This window comes from Lithobates pipiens, unplaced genomic scaffold (assembly GCF_037356315.1).
Source record: "Lithobates pipiens isolate NorthernLeopardFrog02 unplaced genomic scaffold, aLitPip1_a1.2 Scaffold_30, whole genome shotgun sequence".
NCBI lineage: Eukaryota > Metazoa > Chordata > Amphibia > Anura > Ranidae > Lithobates > Lithobates pipiens.
The window spans coordinates 78,994,533-79,007,993 of NW_027507791.1; the positions used below are offsets into that span (position 1 = coordinate 78,994,533).

Below are 13,461 nucleotides of genomic sequence, written 5' to 3' on the forward strand. Positions count from 1 at the left end.
TGTTTGGGCGCCTTGAAGACTGGTGTTGAGAAACACTGGTGTAAAGTACAAACATAAAATGTTTTACAGTTCTCCCAGAGAAGTTTCCCTTCACTTCTAACCTAAAGGACAGGCCTCATTCTCTTCCCAAGTTGAACTGAATATTGGGACTTTTTTTTATTTTTTTTATTTTTTTGCCCGATGGCCAGCCAGAGTGGTGGCCTGCTTTATCCTGTATCTGAGATCAGGGAAATTGCATATGCATCAAGCATTTTCATTGGCTGAACTTCAAAGGATGGAGCACCCAGTGCTGATACTTGGGTTTGATATGTTGATTTCCAAACCGCACAGCAGCTGCGAGATGGCATTCCCCATGGAGACCAGTCAGATTTCAGTATGGCTTTTTTTCTGCCCTAGTGCAGTTATGGTGAATCTTGGCACCCCAGATGTGTTTGAACTACTTTTCCCATGATGCTCATACACCCCGCAGTGTAGTTGAGGATCATGAGAAATGTAGCTCCAAAACAGAGGGATGATTTACAAAATATAGGAGACCATACTTTACTATTTACCATACTAACAAATTATTTGTAATGGGTTAGGACACTTTGGTCTTAAGACTATAATGATTGAGAACCACACACAATTTTTTTTCTTATTACTAAATTAAATGTAAGACACCAAATTATTTGCACCATTTAACTTGAATAATATCTTCTAGATGAGAGCCTCTTGATCGACCGTGTTCCTCATGCCGGAGTCATCAACCCTGAAGACCAGTGGACACCCTTAGTTCTGCAGGGCCATGTTGCCCACTTTGATGTGAAAATCAGAGTCAAATGTGATGAAAATTACTATGGCGTAATGTGCAACAAGCTTTGCCGGCCAAGGGATGACTTTGTTGGCCACTATACCTGTGACCATTACGGCAACAAGGCTTGCATGGATGGCTGGATGGGGGAAGAATGTAAACAAGGTAGGCTTTTCAAAGTGTGAACTCAATTTTTACCTGCTCTGAATTTTTATTCTATTTTCTGTTTGCAACAGTACTGAATTGCAGTCGACCATCAGTGTCTGCACGATACCTGCTGGTCTTCAAACTGAGCTCTTGGATACCGTTTGGATCCTAGGCCAAGACTTGTACATAGGTCAAGTGGCGTTTGCAAATAAATATTTGTACCCAGGAGAAACCGCAAAGTGGCGTTTAGAGGTGTACAGGCAGTCCCCAGGTTACAATCAAGATTTGTTCTTAAAGAATTATTGTCAAAGCTCATTTGCCTGTACTTTTCCTATGGATCACAGGAGTGCAGTTCTGTGACCCATTTTCAGCAGACAGCGGGCTGAAGTTCACTCTCTGCTGATGTCGATCCAGGCACCACATCATTACAACTATGGAAGTTGGGATTTGCCCAGTGCCTGGACCAGAGAGCCTGAGTCTGCCACTCCACCCCCTCCACAGCCCAGCGCTCCAATGAGTGAGGAGGGGGCAGAGCAGAGAACTGTGACTGACGGTCTGCAGCTCTCTGCTCCGGGAGCTGTCAGAACGGAGTGATCGGCAGGGGGGGGTATTCATTTTTTTTTTTTTTCCTTTTTAAAAAACCAAAAAAAAAATCTTATTTGAAAAAAATAAATGCTCGTGTTTTTTGTGAATAGTTTTTAACTGGCATATAAAACCCACACATGTAACCCATTTTCTTTTGTTATTTTACAGCTATATGTAAGCAGGGCTGTGACTTGTTGCATGGTGGATGCGCTGTTCCCGGGGAATGCAAGTAAGTTGTTATACAACCTATAATTCTTATGCTGCTGATCAAGTTGGTGTACTCAAGTTTTGTTCAAGGTCTAAAGCAGATTTTTATTTTTAACGTTTTTCCAGACCTCTCCAGTGGATTGCCCGTTATTTCTCTTTAAGATTAAAAAATGTTCTTCCAGATCAGGATAGAACACATCTTGTTGCTGGGAGCAACGCAGCCACCACTTTTAAATATTGTCATGAACTACTTATTGCTCCATACGTTTTTACTGGAATGCAAAATTCTGTAGAATGTATCAAAGTATGTTGTATTCATGACATTCGTTTGTCAAAGTATAACCATCTCATGCAGGTTAATGTGAAGATGCCTTGGAATTCTTTTGGAGTTTTTGGTCTTGCATTGGTTGAGTGATTGTTTTTTGTTGGGTAAAAAAAAAAAAAGTTTACTTTAAATTGGCTGGGGAAAGAAAGCAGTTTTGGTGCGTCAGTCTTTAACATACACTGTAGCCTTGCCTCTGTTGTGTCTTTTAATTTCATATCATTTTTGCAAAGCTTATAATGAATATATGGCAAAAAAGGATTACCTTGATGTATCATTACAAACCAATCAGGTGTTGGTTGCTTGTGTCTTTAGAGCCGACAGTTGATGTTAATTGTGTGTACAGACATTAAGATCTTAGATTGTGGCGATAAGGTGATCTCCCTTTTGAGCCGATTTTTGTCCTGATCAGGTGATGACCCTTATGGCTTTAATTACCATCTCCCAGCAGTTAAGTTGTCTCATGGGCATCTTCAACATTATCTTTTATATAAAAAAAAAAATGATTTCATCCTTCACAAGCACTGGATAACATGGAAATAATGACACGAAGGGTCTGAAAAGAAGTCGCACCATGTATACTCGGGGCCACGCCTGAATCCTGTTATGTGCCTGACCCACCCTTTTTTTTTTTTTTTTTTGTTCCTCTGCTTTTTTCATGAAATGGTGTGTGTCTTTGTGCGCGCGCGCATAGAGAACTTGATTTTGGTATTCTTCAGGGAAGATTAGGTTGCATACGTGGATTTTGAGTTGTGTTTTTTGTTTTTGTGTGTTTTTTTGTTTTTGTGTGTTTTTTTGTTTTTGTGTGTTTTTTTTTTTTGTTGTGAGTTTTTTTTGTTTTTGTGTGTTTTTTGTTTTTGTGGTTTTTTTTTTTTTTTGTTTTTGTTTTTTTTTTTTTTTTTTTTTGGTATTAATGTTTTATTACCCTGAATTTGAATTTTTTGTTTTCATTTTATGATCTTTGTTTTAGTGCAACAGTTTGTTTTCAGCGTATTGATAACTTACCTAAGCAATGTTTGGTCTTCTATATGGTCAGGTTTTTGCTGTGCCGCTATATAGCGTTAACACATGCCTTCCCTAATAGTTACCAAGCACTTTTAATGTTGGAAAAGTTTTGCTGTAGACTTATTGTCTTCTGAAATGGCTAATCAATAATTTTTTTTGAAAATTGGAAACATTAACACAAGTCAAATGCAGATAACTCCATTCATGTGTCTCTCATGAGCTCTTGTTTGGCGTGTCCATTCTAGCATTATAAGGGTGTTCTTTTTTTTTTTTTTTTTTTTTTTTTTGTTTGTTTGTTTTTTTTTTTTTTATATTTTTCTGTTTACTGTAGTTAGCCACAAAGTCAGTGAATGCTCCAGTCACCAATTCCTCTTCCCTTTATTTAATTTTTTTTCTACATGAAAGCTTATATGGTACAAATGAACAGGTGTGTGTACTCCGATGCCACCAGCAGCAGTATTAACTATATAACTTTGGGCAGGTAGCTATGAAAGAAAGTCAGCGGTTTTTAGAGCTATCCCCCAAAATGATAGTCATGTTTTGTGATTTACGGTTTGTTTGACTTGAAAATTCCTGACACTAAGAGACAAGGCCAGGCTACGGCGCACGTGCGTGTTTATTTTTTGTTTTATAGCACATACTACTGTTCAGTAGTCCGTTTGCCTTGCTAAACCATTAGTTGAGTGAGCTGTGGCAGTAACCCACCTCTTATCAAAGGCTGCTTATCTAGCCTTCCTGCAGAAACTGAAATGTTACTACTTTGTCAACAAAATTTGTCCGTTTTCTTTTGATCCCAGCATTGGGTTTTGGTATAACCGGATTAACATCTGGTTGGTTCAGCCACAAGTGTAACAGTGGGCTTGTTTATCTGTGCCAGGCATAGTGGGAATCTGTTTATAGACTGAGCCATGAAGCCTTGAGCTGATTACAGTATCTCCTTAATCTCTTACAAGAATCCTTGGTTTGTGTGCAATGTACTTCCCTGGTGGATTTTTTTTTTTTTTTTTGGACAGCCATTCACACAATTGTCTTAAAGGCAATAGAAATTTATTTTGTACGTATTTTTCTGGTCTGTTATGGTCAGGACTAAACACTTCATGTTGGATACATATACATTACCGCCCACTTTATTAGGTACACCTCTTCAATTGCTTGCTAACACAAATTGCTAATTAGCCAATAACATGGCAGCAACTCAATGCATTTAGGCTTCTAGACGTGGTGAAGATGACTTGCTGAATTTCATACTGAGCATCAGAATGGGGAAAGAAAGAGAATTAAGGGACTTTGAACATGGCATAGTTGGTGCCGTCCAGGCTAGTCTGTGTATATCCAAAAACTGCATAACCATCTCTAGGGTTCAGAGAGTGGTCCGAAAGAAAATATCCAGTGAGCGGCAGCAGTTCGGATGAAAATGCCTTGATGTCAGAGGAGAAAGGGTAGACTGGCATGAGATGATAAACAGTAACTCAAATAACCACTCTTTACAACCAGGGTATGCAGACTATCATCTCTAAATGCACAACACATTGAAGCTTGAAGCAGATGGGCTACAGCAAGCAGAAGACCACATTGGGTGCCACTCCTGTCGGCTAAGAACAGGAAACTGAGGCCAAAATTCACACAGCTTCACAAAAATTGGACAGTAGAAGATTGTAATAACTTTGCCTGGTCTGAGTCTCTAGTTCAGCTGTGGAATTCAGATGGTAGGCTCAGAATTTGTCATAAACATGAAACTGGATCAAGGCAGGATCCATCCTGCCTTTTGTCAACAGTTCAGGCTGATGGTGGTGTAATGGTGTGGGGGATGTTTTCTTGGCACACTTTTGGGGCCCTTAGAACTAATTGCACATCATTTAAACTCTGCGGCCTGCCTGAGTATTGTTGCTGACCATGTCCATCCCTTTGACTATAATGTACACATCTTCTGATTGCTCCTTCTAACAGGATAATACACCATGTCACAAAGCTCAAATCATCTCACCACTGGTTTCTTGAACATGACAATGAGGTCACTATACTTCAATGGCCTCCACACTCACCAGATCTCATCCAATAGAGCACCTTTGGGGTGTGGTGGTACGGGAGAATCACATCATGGATGTGCAGCCGACAAATCTGCAGCAACTGCATGATGTTATCATGTCAACAGGAACAAATCTGGGGAATGTTTCCAACACTTTGTTGAATCTGTCATGAAGAATTAAGGCAGTTCTAACTGGCAAAAGGTAGTCCAGCCCGGTACCAGCAAAGGTGTACCTAATAGTGGCTGGGTGAGTGTATATGAATATTACATAATCTATAGAGCCTGCGGCTTGAGCTTTAGTGTTCTCTTCCAATCATTAGAAGGATTTTTTTTTTTTTTGGCTGTGCATAAACTTCATTTACAGATCTCAATGCGTCATCAGGCAAGCACAGTTTGAGGTTTCGTTTGGAGCCGTTCACTTGGGTTTTAAGCTGGTTTTACAGAGCAAATTTTGACACTTTGATGAACCGGACGGAATTTGCTTTGTAGTTGGCCCTGTCTGCACCCCCTGCAATGTTGGATTATAAGAGGCAGAGAAGTTGAAAAAGGTCCTGATGAATGTTGCAAAAGCTGGGAGGAGATCCTTGCACTGCAGGTCATTCAGTACAGTTTTCTCTCCAGCAAGAATGGTGAGAAGCACAACTGTAACATCAGCAAATCTCATTCCATAGCTGCAGGCGCTGCTGTATGTAAAGTATTAGATCTAAGGCACTGCTGCTTCTGACTACCAGTGAGGCTTAAGGCATAGAAGTGCCTAGGCACAGGAAGTGCATTGCCATTTTTTTCAGGAGTATAGTAAAGCCTTGGATTGCGAGCATCATTTGTTCTGGAAACGTGCTTGTAATCCAAAGCACTTGTATATCAAAGGGAGTTTCCCCATAAGAAATAATGGAAACTCAGATGAATCGTTTCCCAACCATTTATTCATAAGTCCTTTTAGTTTATAGTCCATATAAAGATTATCAATTGGTTGTGTAACCATAAAATATCTATCCACAAATGGCAGCTCCCACAAGGTGATTAGAAGGAAAATCCACTTCCGCTACACTTGGCACCTGTCTTTTATAAAGTGTAGAACAGAGGCGCCTCTAAGTGTAGCAATATGGTTACATTTAATGAAGGTACAAGATTTAACAACTCACATGGTTGATGATTTAAGAGGCACACCTAAGTATACAGGCATCCGGGGTAAAGCTGTCCATGTAGATCATCCCCCACACTGCCGCCTCTCACTGCTGTAGGGCTACAATCGTGACAAGGAAAACTGCGCTGCAGTGGAGCGATCTGCAAGTGAATCTTGACCTGCTCGTGGAGCACAGCATGGAAGGGACTATGTTGATGGCAGTGTGGGGGACGGTCTGTGGACAGCTTTACCCCGGGTGCCTGCATACTTAGATGTGCCTCTTAATCATCAACCATGTGAGTTGCTAAATGTTGTACCTTCATTAAATGCAACCATATTGCTACACTTAGAGGCGTCTTTTTTTCTTTTATACTCAATTGTGACGTAGCGCTACTTGTATATGAAGACATTGCTTGTATATCAAGTCAAAATTTATTTTAAAAAAATTTGCTTGTCTTGCAAAACGCTCTCAAACCAAGTTACACTCAATCCAAGGTTTTTCTGTAAATGGTAAATCCTTAGTAAATTTACATGGGCCTGCCAATCTTTAACGAGCAGCTGAGCTGGGCATGATTTTCCTGGCAATGGGCTTTAAGTGACTTGGGAACCCTGAGTTCTTACTAACTAGTTGACCTAAAATCGCCCTGTCGCCCGGCCATTAATGTCAATGTGCATTCAGTGTATTTTGCATGTTCTTTACCTGTAAATGCCTTCCTTGTGTAGACATCCAAAAGCGGGTGCTGCCATCATGAAAGTCATATTGGCAGCCCAACAGAAGCTTATGATAGTTTTGCTAGATTTCTGGAAAGATCGCCAAGTATTCCTTCACACTTTTTAAACAGGTAAAATGTTTTCAATTGCCTTTTTTAACTGACCTAAAAGGAGCAAGTTGGAGAAGTTTGTTGGTTTACTTAAACTTGTCAGAATATGAAGGTTATTGCTGATGACTTCTGAAAATGCTAGTTGTCTGGCTATCATGCTGGTGCAATTGCTTCAGTACTTAGACCCCGTTCTGTAGGTAAGCAGATCAGGAGTTGATTTTATTTTTTTCTTAATCTGCATGCTTGTTCTAGGTCATTGACACAAAGTAATAAAGCTGGAGATGGCTGGCGTTCCTATAAGGGCAGCAACGGCAGGCCCATAATTCTCTCAGCACAGGTTTCCTTTACACTGGAGTACATTTATAAATCTGCCTGACCTCATTTCCGTTATTTTCCTGGAAGTGTTTACAAGTATTAACTTCCTGAAATTTTTCTGTAATGAAATATGACCTGCAAGCAATGCATCCATTTTGTTCACGATCTGTGTGTTTTTTTTTTTTTTGTTTTTTTTGTATAGTGGTGTCATGTTATACAGGTTTTTAGAAACCACTACTTTCACATCAAGCCCTGTCCCAGCAGAGCTTACATTCTAATGCCCACACCCATTCCTTAGTTGCATGTGTCTGGCTTTGTAAGACTTTCCTCTGGAGCCTGTTAAGTGTACAATATGTTCAGGCATTGCCCAAATCTCCCAAGAACTTTCCCCAAATAGTGTGTAGACATTCTCTCTTGGGAGTTTTTGGGAAAAGGTACCCAATGTATGCATGTGGAGTGGGGCAGAGTGGCATGGAGGCTTAGGTGGGTGGCATTTCAGTCCTGCAAGGGTACTATGTTGGCTCAGACAGTAAGACTGGAGTGCTTTGGATGTTTGGGAGAAAAATGTTTTTTCCGTTTGGCATGCACTTTTGAAGAAACTTTTTTTCCCACCCTTCTATCTCCAGTGCTTATGACTTCTGATAATGGCAACCTTCTATAGTGTTTGCCTTTGTGCCGGATTCTTCATCTACACAGAAGTTCTCCATAGACCTTAATAGAGGCTGCAATGTTGGAGTAGGGCCCAGTTGATGTGAAAGCGTATTTTGAAGAAGTATTGCTCCCTTATTTACATTCATCTGAAAATGCTAGTTGCCTATTATGCTGGGCCGTTGGCTTCAGTACTTTAACTTATTCAGAAAAAGTAGAACAAGTATACAGAAAAGCAGCACTAAGGGGGTTATTTATGAAAGGCAAATCCACTTTGCCCTGCAAGTGCACTTGGAAGCGCAGTCCCTCTCAATCTAAGGGGTAGATCTGAAATGAGGGGAAGCTCTGCTGATTTTATCATCCTATCACGTGCAAGCTAAATTGCTGTTTTCCTTGCATATCCCACTTGGATCTACATCGACTTTACTTCCAAGTGCACTTTCAGTGCAAAGTGGATTTTCCTTTAGTAAATAACCCCTTAAGTGTTTGACTTAAAGGCTGGATTGACGGGTAACAAGCTTTTACAGAATTGGCACTGGTAGCCAGGCCCAGACTGTGAAAAAAAATAGGCCCCGGCATTTTAGACTGGGGGGGGGGGGGTAGGTAGGTAAACGGAATATTAAGGAGTTGGTCCTCCACACTGTAATGTAAAGGGAAACTAATGATTTCAGTGCAGTCCTTTGTTATACCATAGTGCCTGTTTACACCCGTACCCCACCCCTTTAATCACAGCACCCTCTTTTATTCTTTGCCTCCCCTGCATAGACCTACCTTTGGCAGACCAGGCAGGATTCAGCCTGTGCATCTTTTCCAGGGTCTCTGAGCTGCACATCTGGATCATATTAACAAGTGGGTTATTACCCACTTGTTTTGAAAAGACTACCACTCTCTGTGCTCATCTCCAGCTCATCCTCTGCTGATAGGATGGCATTATGGGAGGGAGAGCAGGGAGGCATGGCTGCCTCTTATCTCCTGTGCATCACGATCATCGACGGGCCATGGACCGCTACCAGTCTAGGCCCCAGGGTTTGGGGACTCCTGGATTATCCAGCTCTTAGGCCATGCACCGCCAGCCCATTGCGCATTGTGCCCTATGGTCAGTCTGGGCCTGCTTAACGGCCTCTTTTTTATTTATTTACTTTCCCAATTTTTAAAGGTTTCCGTTAGGAAAACGCATCACGTGGCAACTTATCATGGCGGCACACATGGGGCAAAAATAAAAGCTTAAATTTAAAGCTTGTTGGTGGTTTGGCTACTCAAACTTGTCGTGCAGTGGTCTGACATCAGAACAGTGTCTCAGTTGACAATTTTTATACATGTTTTTGTTTTTCTCTTGGGCTTCATACTATGCCATAGAGAATCCAAACAAAAATTCATATTGTGTTTTTGTCCTCGAAGCCTATTCTGCTTCACTTCCTTCCCCCATTTCTCTCGTAATCTTCCTTGTATTCAAGGTGCCAGCTGTGTAAGATGCTCTTTAAAGAATGACATTGTTACCCCCATGATATTCCGTCTTGAAGGCCCTTCCTCTCCATTGCAAGGTCAGTGTATCCTACACAGAACAATAACTTGGGTGCAGGCATTGAAGTTTGGAGCCTGATAAGGTTACCTAGACTACACAAATGCTATCTGTTTGTTTCCATCCCGTGCCTTATTTTACAATTTGTTAATGTGCTTAGTCAAAAGACTTTTTTTGTTCACAATGCTCTGTAGTGCAAGTCATTTTAGGTCTCTGGCCAAATGCGGTTTGCCATCGCTAATCTGCTGTTGGTTAGGTTTCAAAGAACTACTATTTTTTTTTTTCCCTCCCGATTGAAAGCTGAACTTCAGGCAGGCGTTTAAATACATGATGAAATGCATATATGAAAATTTTACAGAACAAAAGATTTTTATTTGTTTCACTAAGATACATATGAAGCGACACAGTCCTTTGTGGCAGAGCATGAAACCCATTTTCCTCTACAGTTAAAAGGCCAACTCTGTGGAAGCGTGAAAATTCCTCCTTGCCGTGGGCTGTGCCTACACTGCAAGAGGTGACTGCTCGTTTTAGGTCTATGTGGCATGGAAAGAGTACTTACCCGCTGTTCTCTACTGCTAGACTGGTTCCCACAGCATCTTCTCCCCCATTTTGCACCAGCTAAGGTTCTGACATAAAGACCAATGCAGGCTCCATAAAAGATAGTTCACCACTGGAGCATTGGAAGAGCGCTATTTGCCGGAGGAGCAGAGGACTTGGTAAGTAAGGTGCTTTTACACCAAGACCTGAATAATCATTTAATACTTGCAGCCACACTGCAAGGAGGAATTTTCCAGAGTTGGGCTTTAAATAACACTTCCAGGTTTTGTTCCTCCTCCAGAATGTGACTGGGCAGTAAAAGGAGAAGCAGCAGACTGATGAGCGTATCCCTCTGTCACTCTGATTTCTTCAAATAACAGCATATTCCTTATTGAATGAATGAAATGCTTGTATAGTGCACAATGCGAACTGAATCGCCTTATTGGCACATGACCACTGCAGCACAATTGATTGGCTCCTTTTGCTGCTTCTTTGCCCTCCCCGTCTGAGCTCTTCCGTACAGTAGAATGCAAGAGATTGATACCAAGCAGATAAAGCTACATGCACTCCCTTTTTAAAATTACTTATCTATAAATGAATACCAAGTTGCTTTAATTTATGCCAATTTTGGAGATTTCCCTTCACTTCCAGTCCCATAGCCAAACAGGAAGTGGGGGGGGAAATCCCCCTAAAGTGTGGAAATACTGGGGTTTATCCAGGGATGCAAGAACTAGTGTCCCCATTGAAAGATTTTGCCAGTATTTCTGTTCTGGGAACAACCCAACATTTTTGATGAATTTTTCATGACTATGGTAAACGGGGCAAATAGGGTGAATCTCTAACAGGGCCCAGGCAGTAATAAAAACCTAACAGATGTTCGAATCCCTCTCTACCATATTTTAAACAAACCACGTTTTGCTTTTGTGCTGTACTTTAGAGTGGAATTCCAACTGCGTTTGGAAAATCCTGTAGACTTTCATTTTATTCGCTTTCAAAATCAGTTTATGAAAGTACTCTAAAAGTAGTAAAGATGGGGATATGCTGCTTTTTACATGTCGATCTGACCTTTTTTTTTTTGGTCCAACTATTGGTGTGATGTGTGTGTTTGGCGAACCCACATAATGAGAGCATCATTAGGCCTACATGGACTGGCCAGCTGGTAGATCACTGCATGCAGCTGAACCTCATTATGCACATCCTTTAGCCTTGTGATTTGATATTTCCTTGATTGTGTGTCCTGCTGATCTTACGTCAATGTTGTGAAATGCTTGTCCTCTATAAATTGTGAGAAAATCAGCAAAAAGGATGTTATCCTTGAATGACTTTAAAAAAAATGTCTTGACCCGGAAGCACTTGCATCACTAACTAAATTCTTTATCTGCATCCTTTCCGGTGTTGCTAAACTGCACACATCTATTTTTAGTTTGAATAGTTCTAGACAGGCCATAGGTCAGGGTTTCTAAAAACAATCCGTAACATCATTGCAGAATTCTGAAGATCTCAGGTTTACATCTGATGAGCTCTATGATCTGAGTTTTTTTTTTTTTTTCTTCTCTTTCTTCTCCCAAATTATGCATTGCGATTATTAATGTTTGGAAGAAAACCTGTTTTCGAGCAAATGACATACTTGCTAAAATACCAGGTCTGCTTAGTTGGCAGTCGCCACATTCTGATTACAAAGTGCTGGGTTAAAGCACGTTGCCCACCTCTGTCGCTCACTAACTAGCCTTCACAAAATGGGAGAGCTGAGGCTCTCAAATCTTATGAGAACATGTACTGTGCAGGGGTGCGTCTCGTTGGGTTTGCTCTCCTTTAGGATCCCTCAAGAAGACCCATTAATGACACCATCACCTAGGGGACCTTGTTGAAAGCTGGGCTGTAAGGCATCTCATTTTGTTCAATTCCCAGCATTTTGTTATAAGGGTGTAGGGGGTGCTGCTACAAAGGAGGGCAAAGCCCATTTTAAGTATTTAATTACTTCAGCAGTTTAAGAATGAAGATCAGTATTTTTTTGAATGGTTGCTTATTTTATATTTTCATTTTGTTTGCAGTGACAGTTCATAGCACTTGTGGCATGCATGGCATTTTGAGCATTAGTTATAACTTAAGATTGCTATAATAAAATGAAAGAACCTCAGAACTATTTTAGTCACTTTTGTGTGTTTGCACATATATAGGGGACTCCTGCTTTCTAGGATGCCAATAGTGAAGAAATAAAACTGCCCTCATATCTCTAAATGCCCATCTTTCTGTCAAATGTAATTTGGTCCCCCAACTACTGTTTGCTTGACTTTCTTTCATTAAAGAAAAGCCTGTACCGATAAAATATGGAGGCTGCAATTACTAGCCTGTCCTTTTGATAGTTCCTTGGTTGCCAAACTGATCAAATGTAGTTTTTTACTTTGAGTCATTGACCTAGAACAGGAATGCAGATTTGGAGTTCTGTCGTTGCTGGTTGGCCGTCAGTTTTATTGTACACATTCTGCAAGGGCTCAAGAAAACCATGGTTCTCTGTGCACCACAACGTGTAGATTTTCTTCTGCGGAATCTGCAACGTGTATGCAGTTTTTTCTGCATAAGGAAAACCTAAAATTAACATTGATGTGAACAGGGCGCATAACTGATGTACCTGAAAACTGAAATTTGCGTGGTTTTAATGCAGATACGGTGTGAATGAACCCTTAAAGCGGAATTAAATCCTCCTTTCCTTTACTGCCAAGGAAGGTGCTCCAGTTTTTAGTTTTATCTGCAACAGCCACATGTGTGATCAGTTATGACTTTGATTGTTTGACAGTCTGGTTGAGGGGACACGCAATGTGACAGTTGGCAATCTCATCATTACAGCAATGTAAGGTTTTTTTTTTTGTTTTTTTTTTAAACCGTTAAATCGATGGGTTTAGTTCCTTTATGAGTTACTGCTGTTCAGGGACTCTGGGCTTCAGCAAAATGGCAGCCTCCAGCAAGAAGAAATGGCAGGCAATTAACAGCACAAACTAATTTTGGTAGTATTATTGTGGAACATGTGTTCCTTGCTGAAGAACATTATATTTTGTCCAGTTGTTATGGGTAAAGTTCCACTTTAAGAGTGTAAACAGATGGTCTCTTTGGCTTTGCCCACTTGGCACCACTTATGGACTTGCCATGACCACCTTTTTATATCGCCATTAAAGAGGCATTTTCTTCTCATTCAATACTGAGTTTTAGATTTACAAAAAGTAAAACTGGATCAGGAGGATCTTTTCGGTGGAACCATAAATGAAACCAGGAACTAGGGGTGCAACGGATCAAAAAACTCACGGCTCAGATCGTTCCTTGGATCAGAGTCACGGATCGGATCATTTTTCGGATCAGCAAATAATAATTTAATTTGCAAAAACCTGTGAAAATTCCACCACCATATAGTCCCCACTGTAATA

General features: G+C 40.7%; 1 protein-coding gene across 2 annotated transcripts in view; it reads left to right on the forward strand.

The window, feature by feature from the left end:
* Positions 1–13,461, forward strand: part of JAG2 (jagged canonical Notch ligand 2) — a 121,403-nt gene that overhangs the window by 64,451 nt on the left and 43,491 nt on the right. For both annotated transcript variants that reach the window (XM_077464485.1, XM_077464486.1), the window contains exons 4-5: positions 701–955; positions 1,691–1,751. In XM_077464485.1, coding sequence (XP_077320611.1) covers positions 701–955; positions 1,691–1,751 — 316 coding nt within the window. The remainder of the gene's footprint in view (positions 1–700; positions 956–1,690; positions 1,752–13,461) is intronic.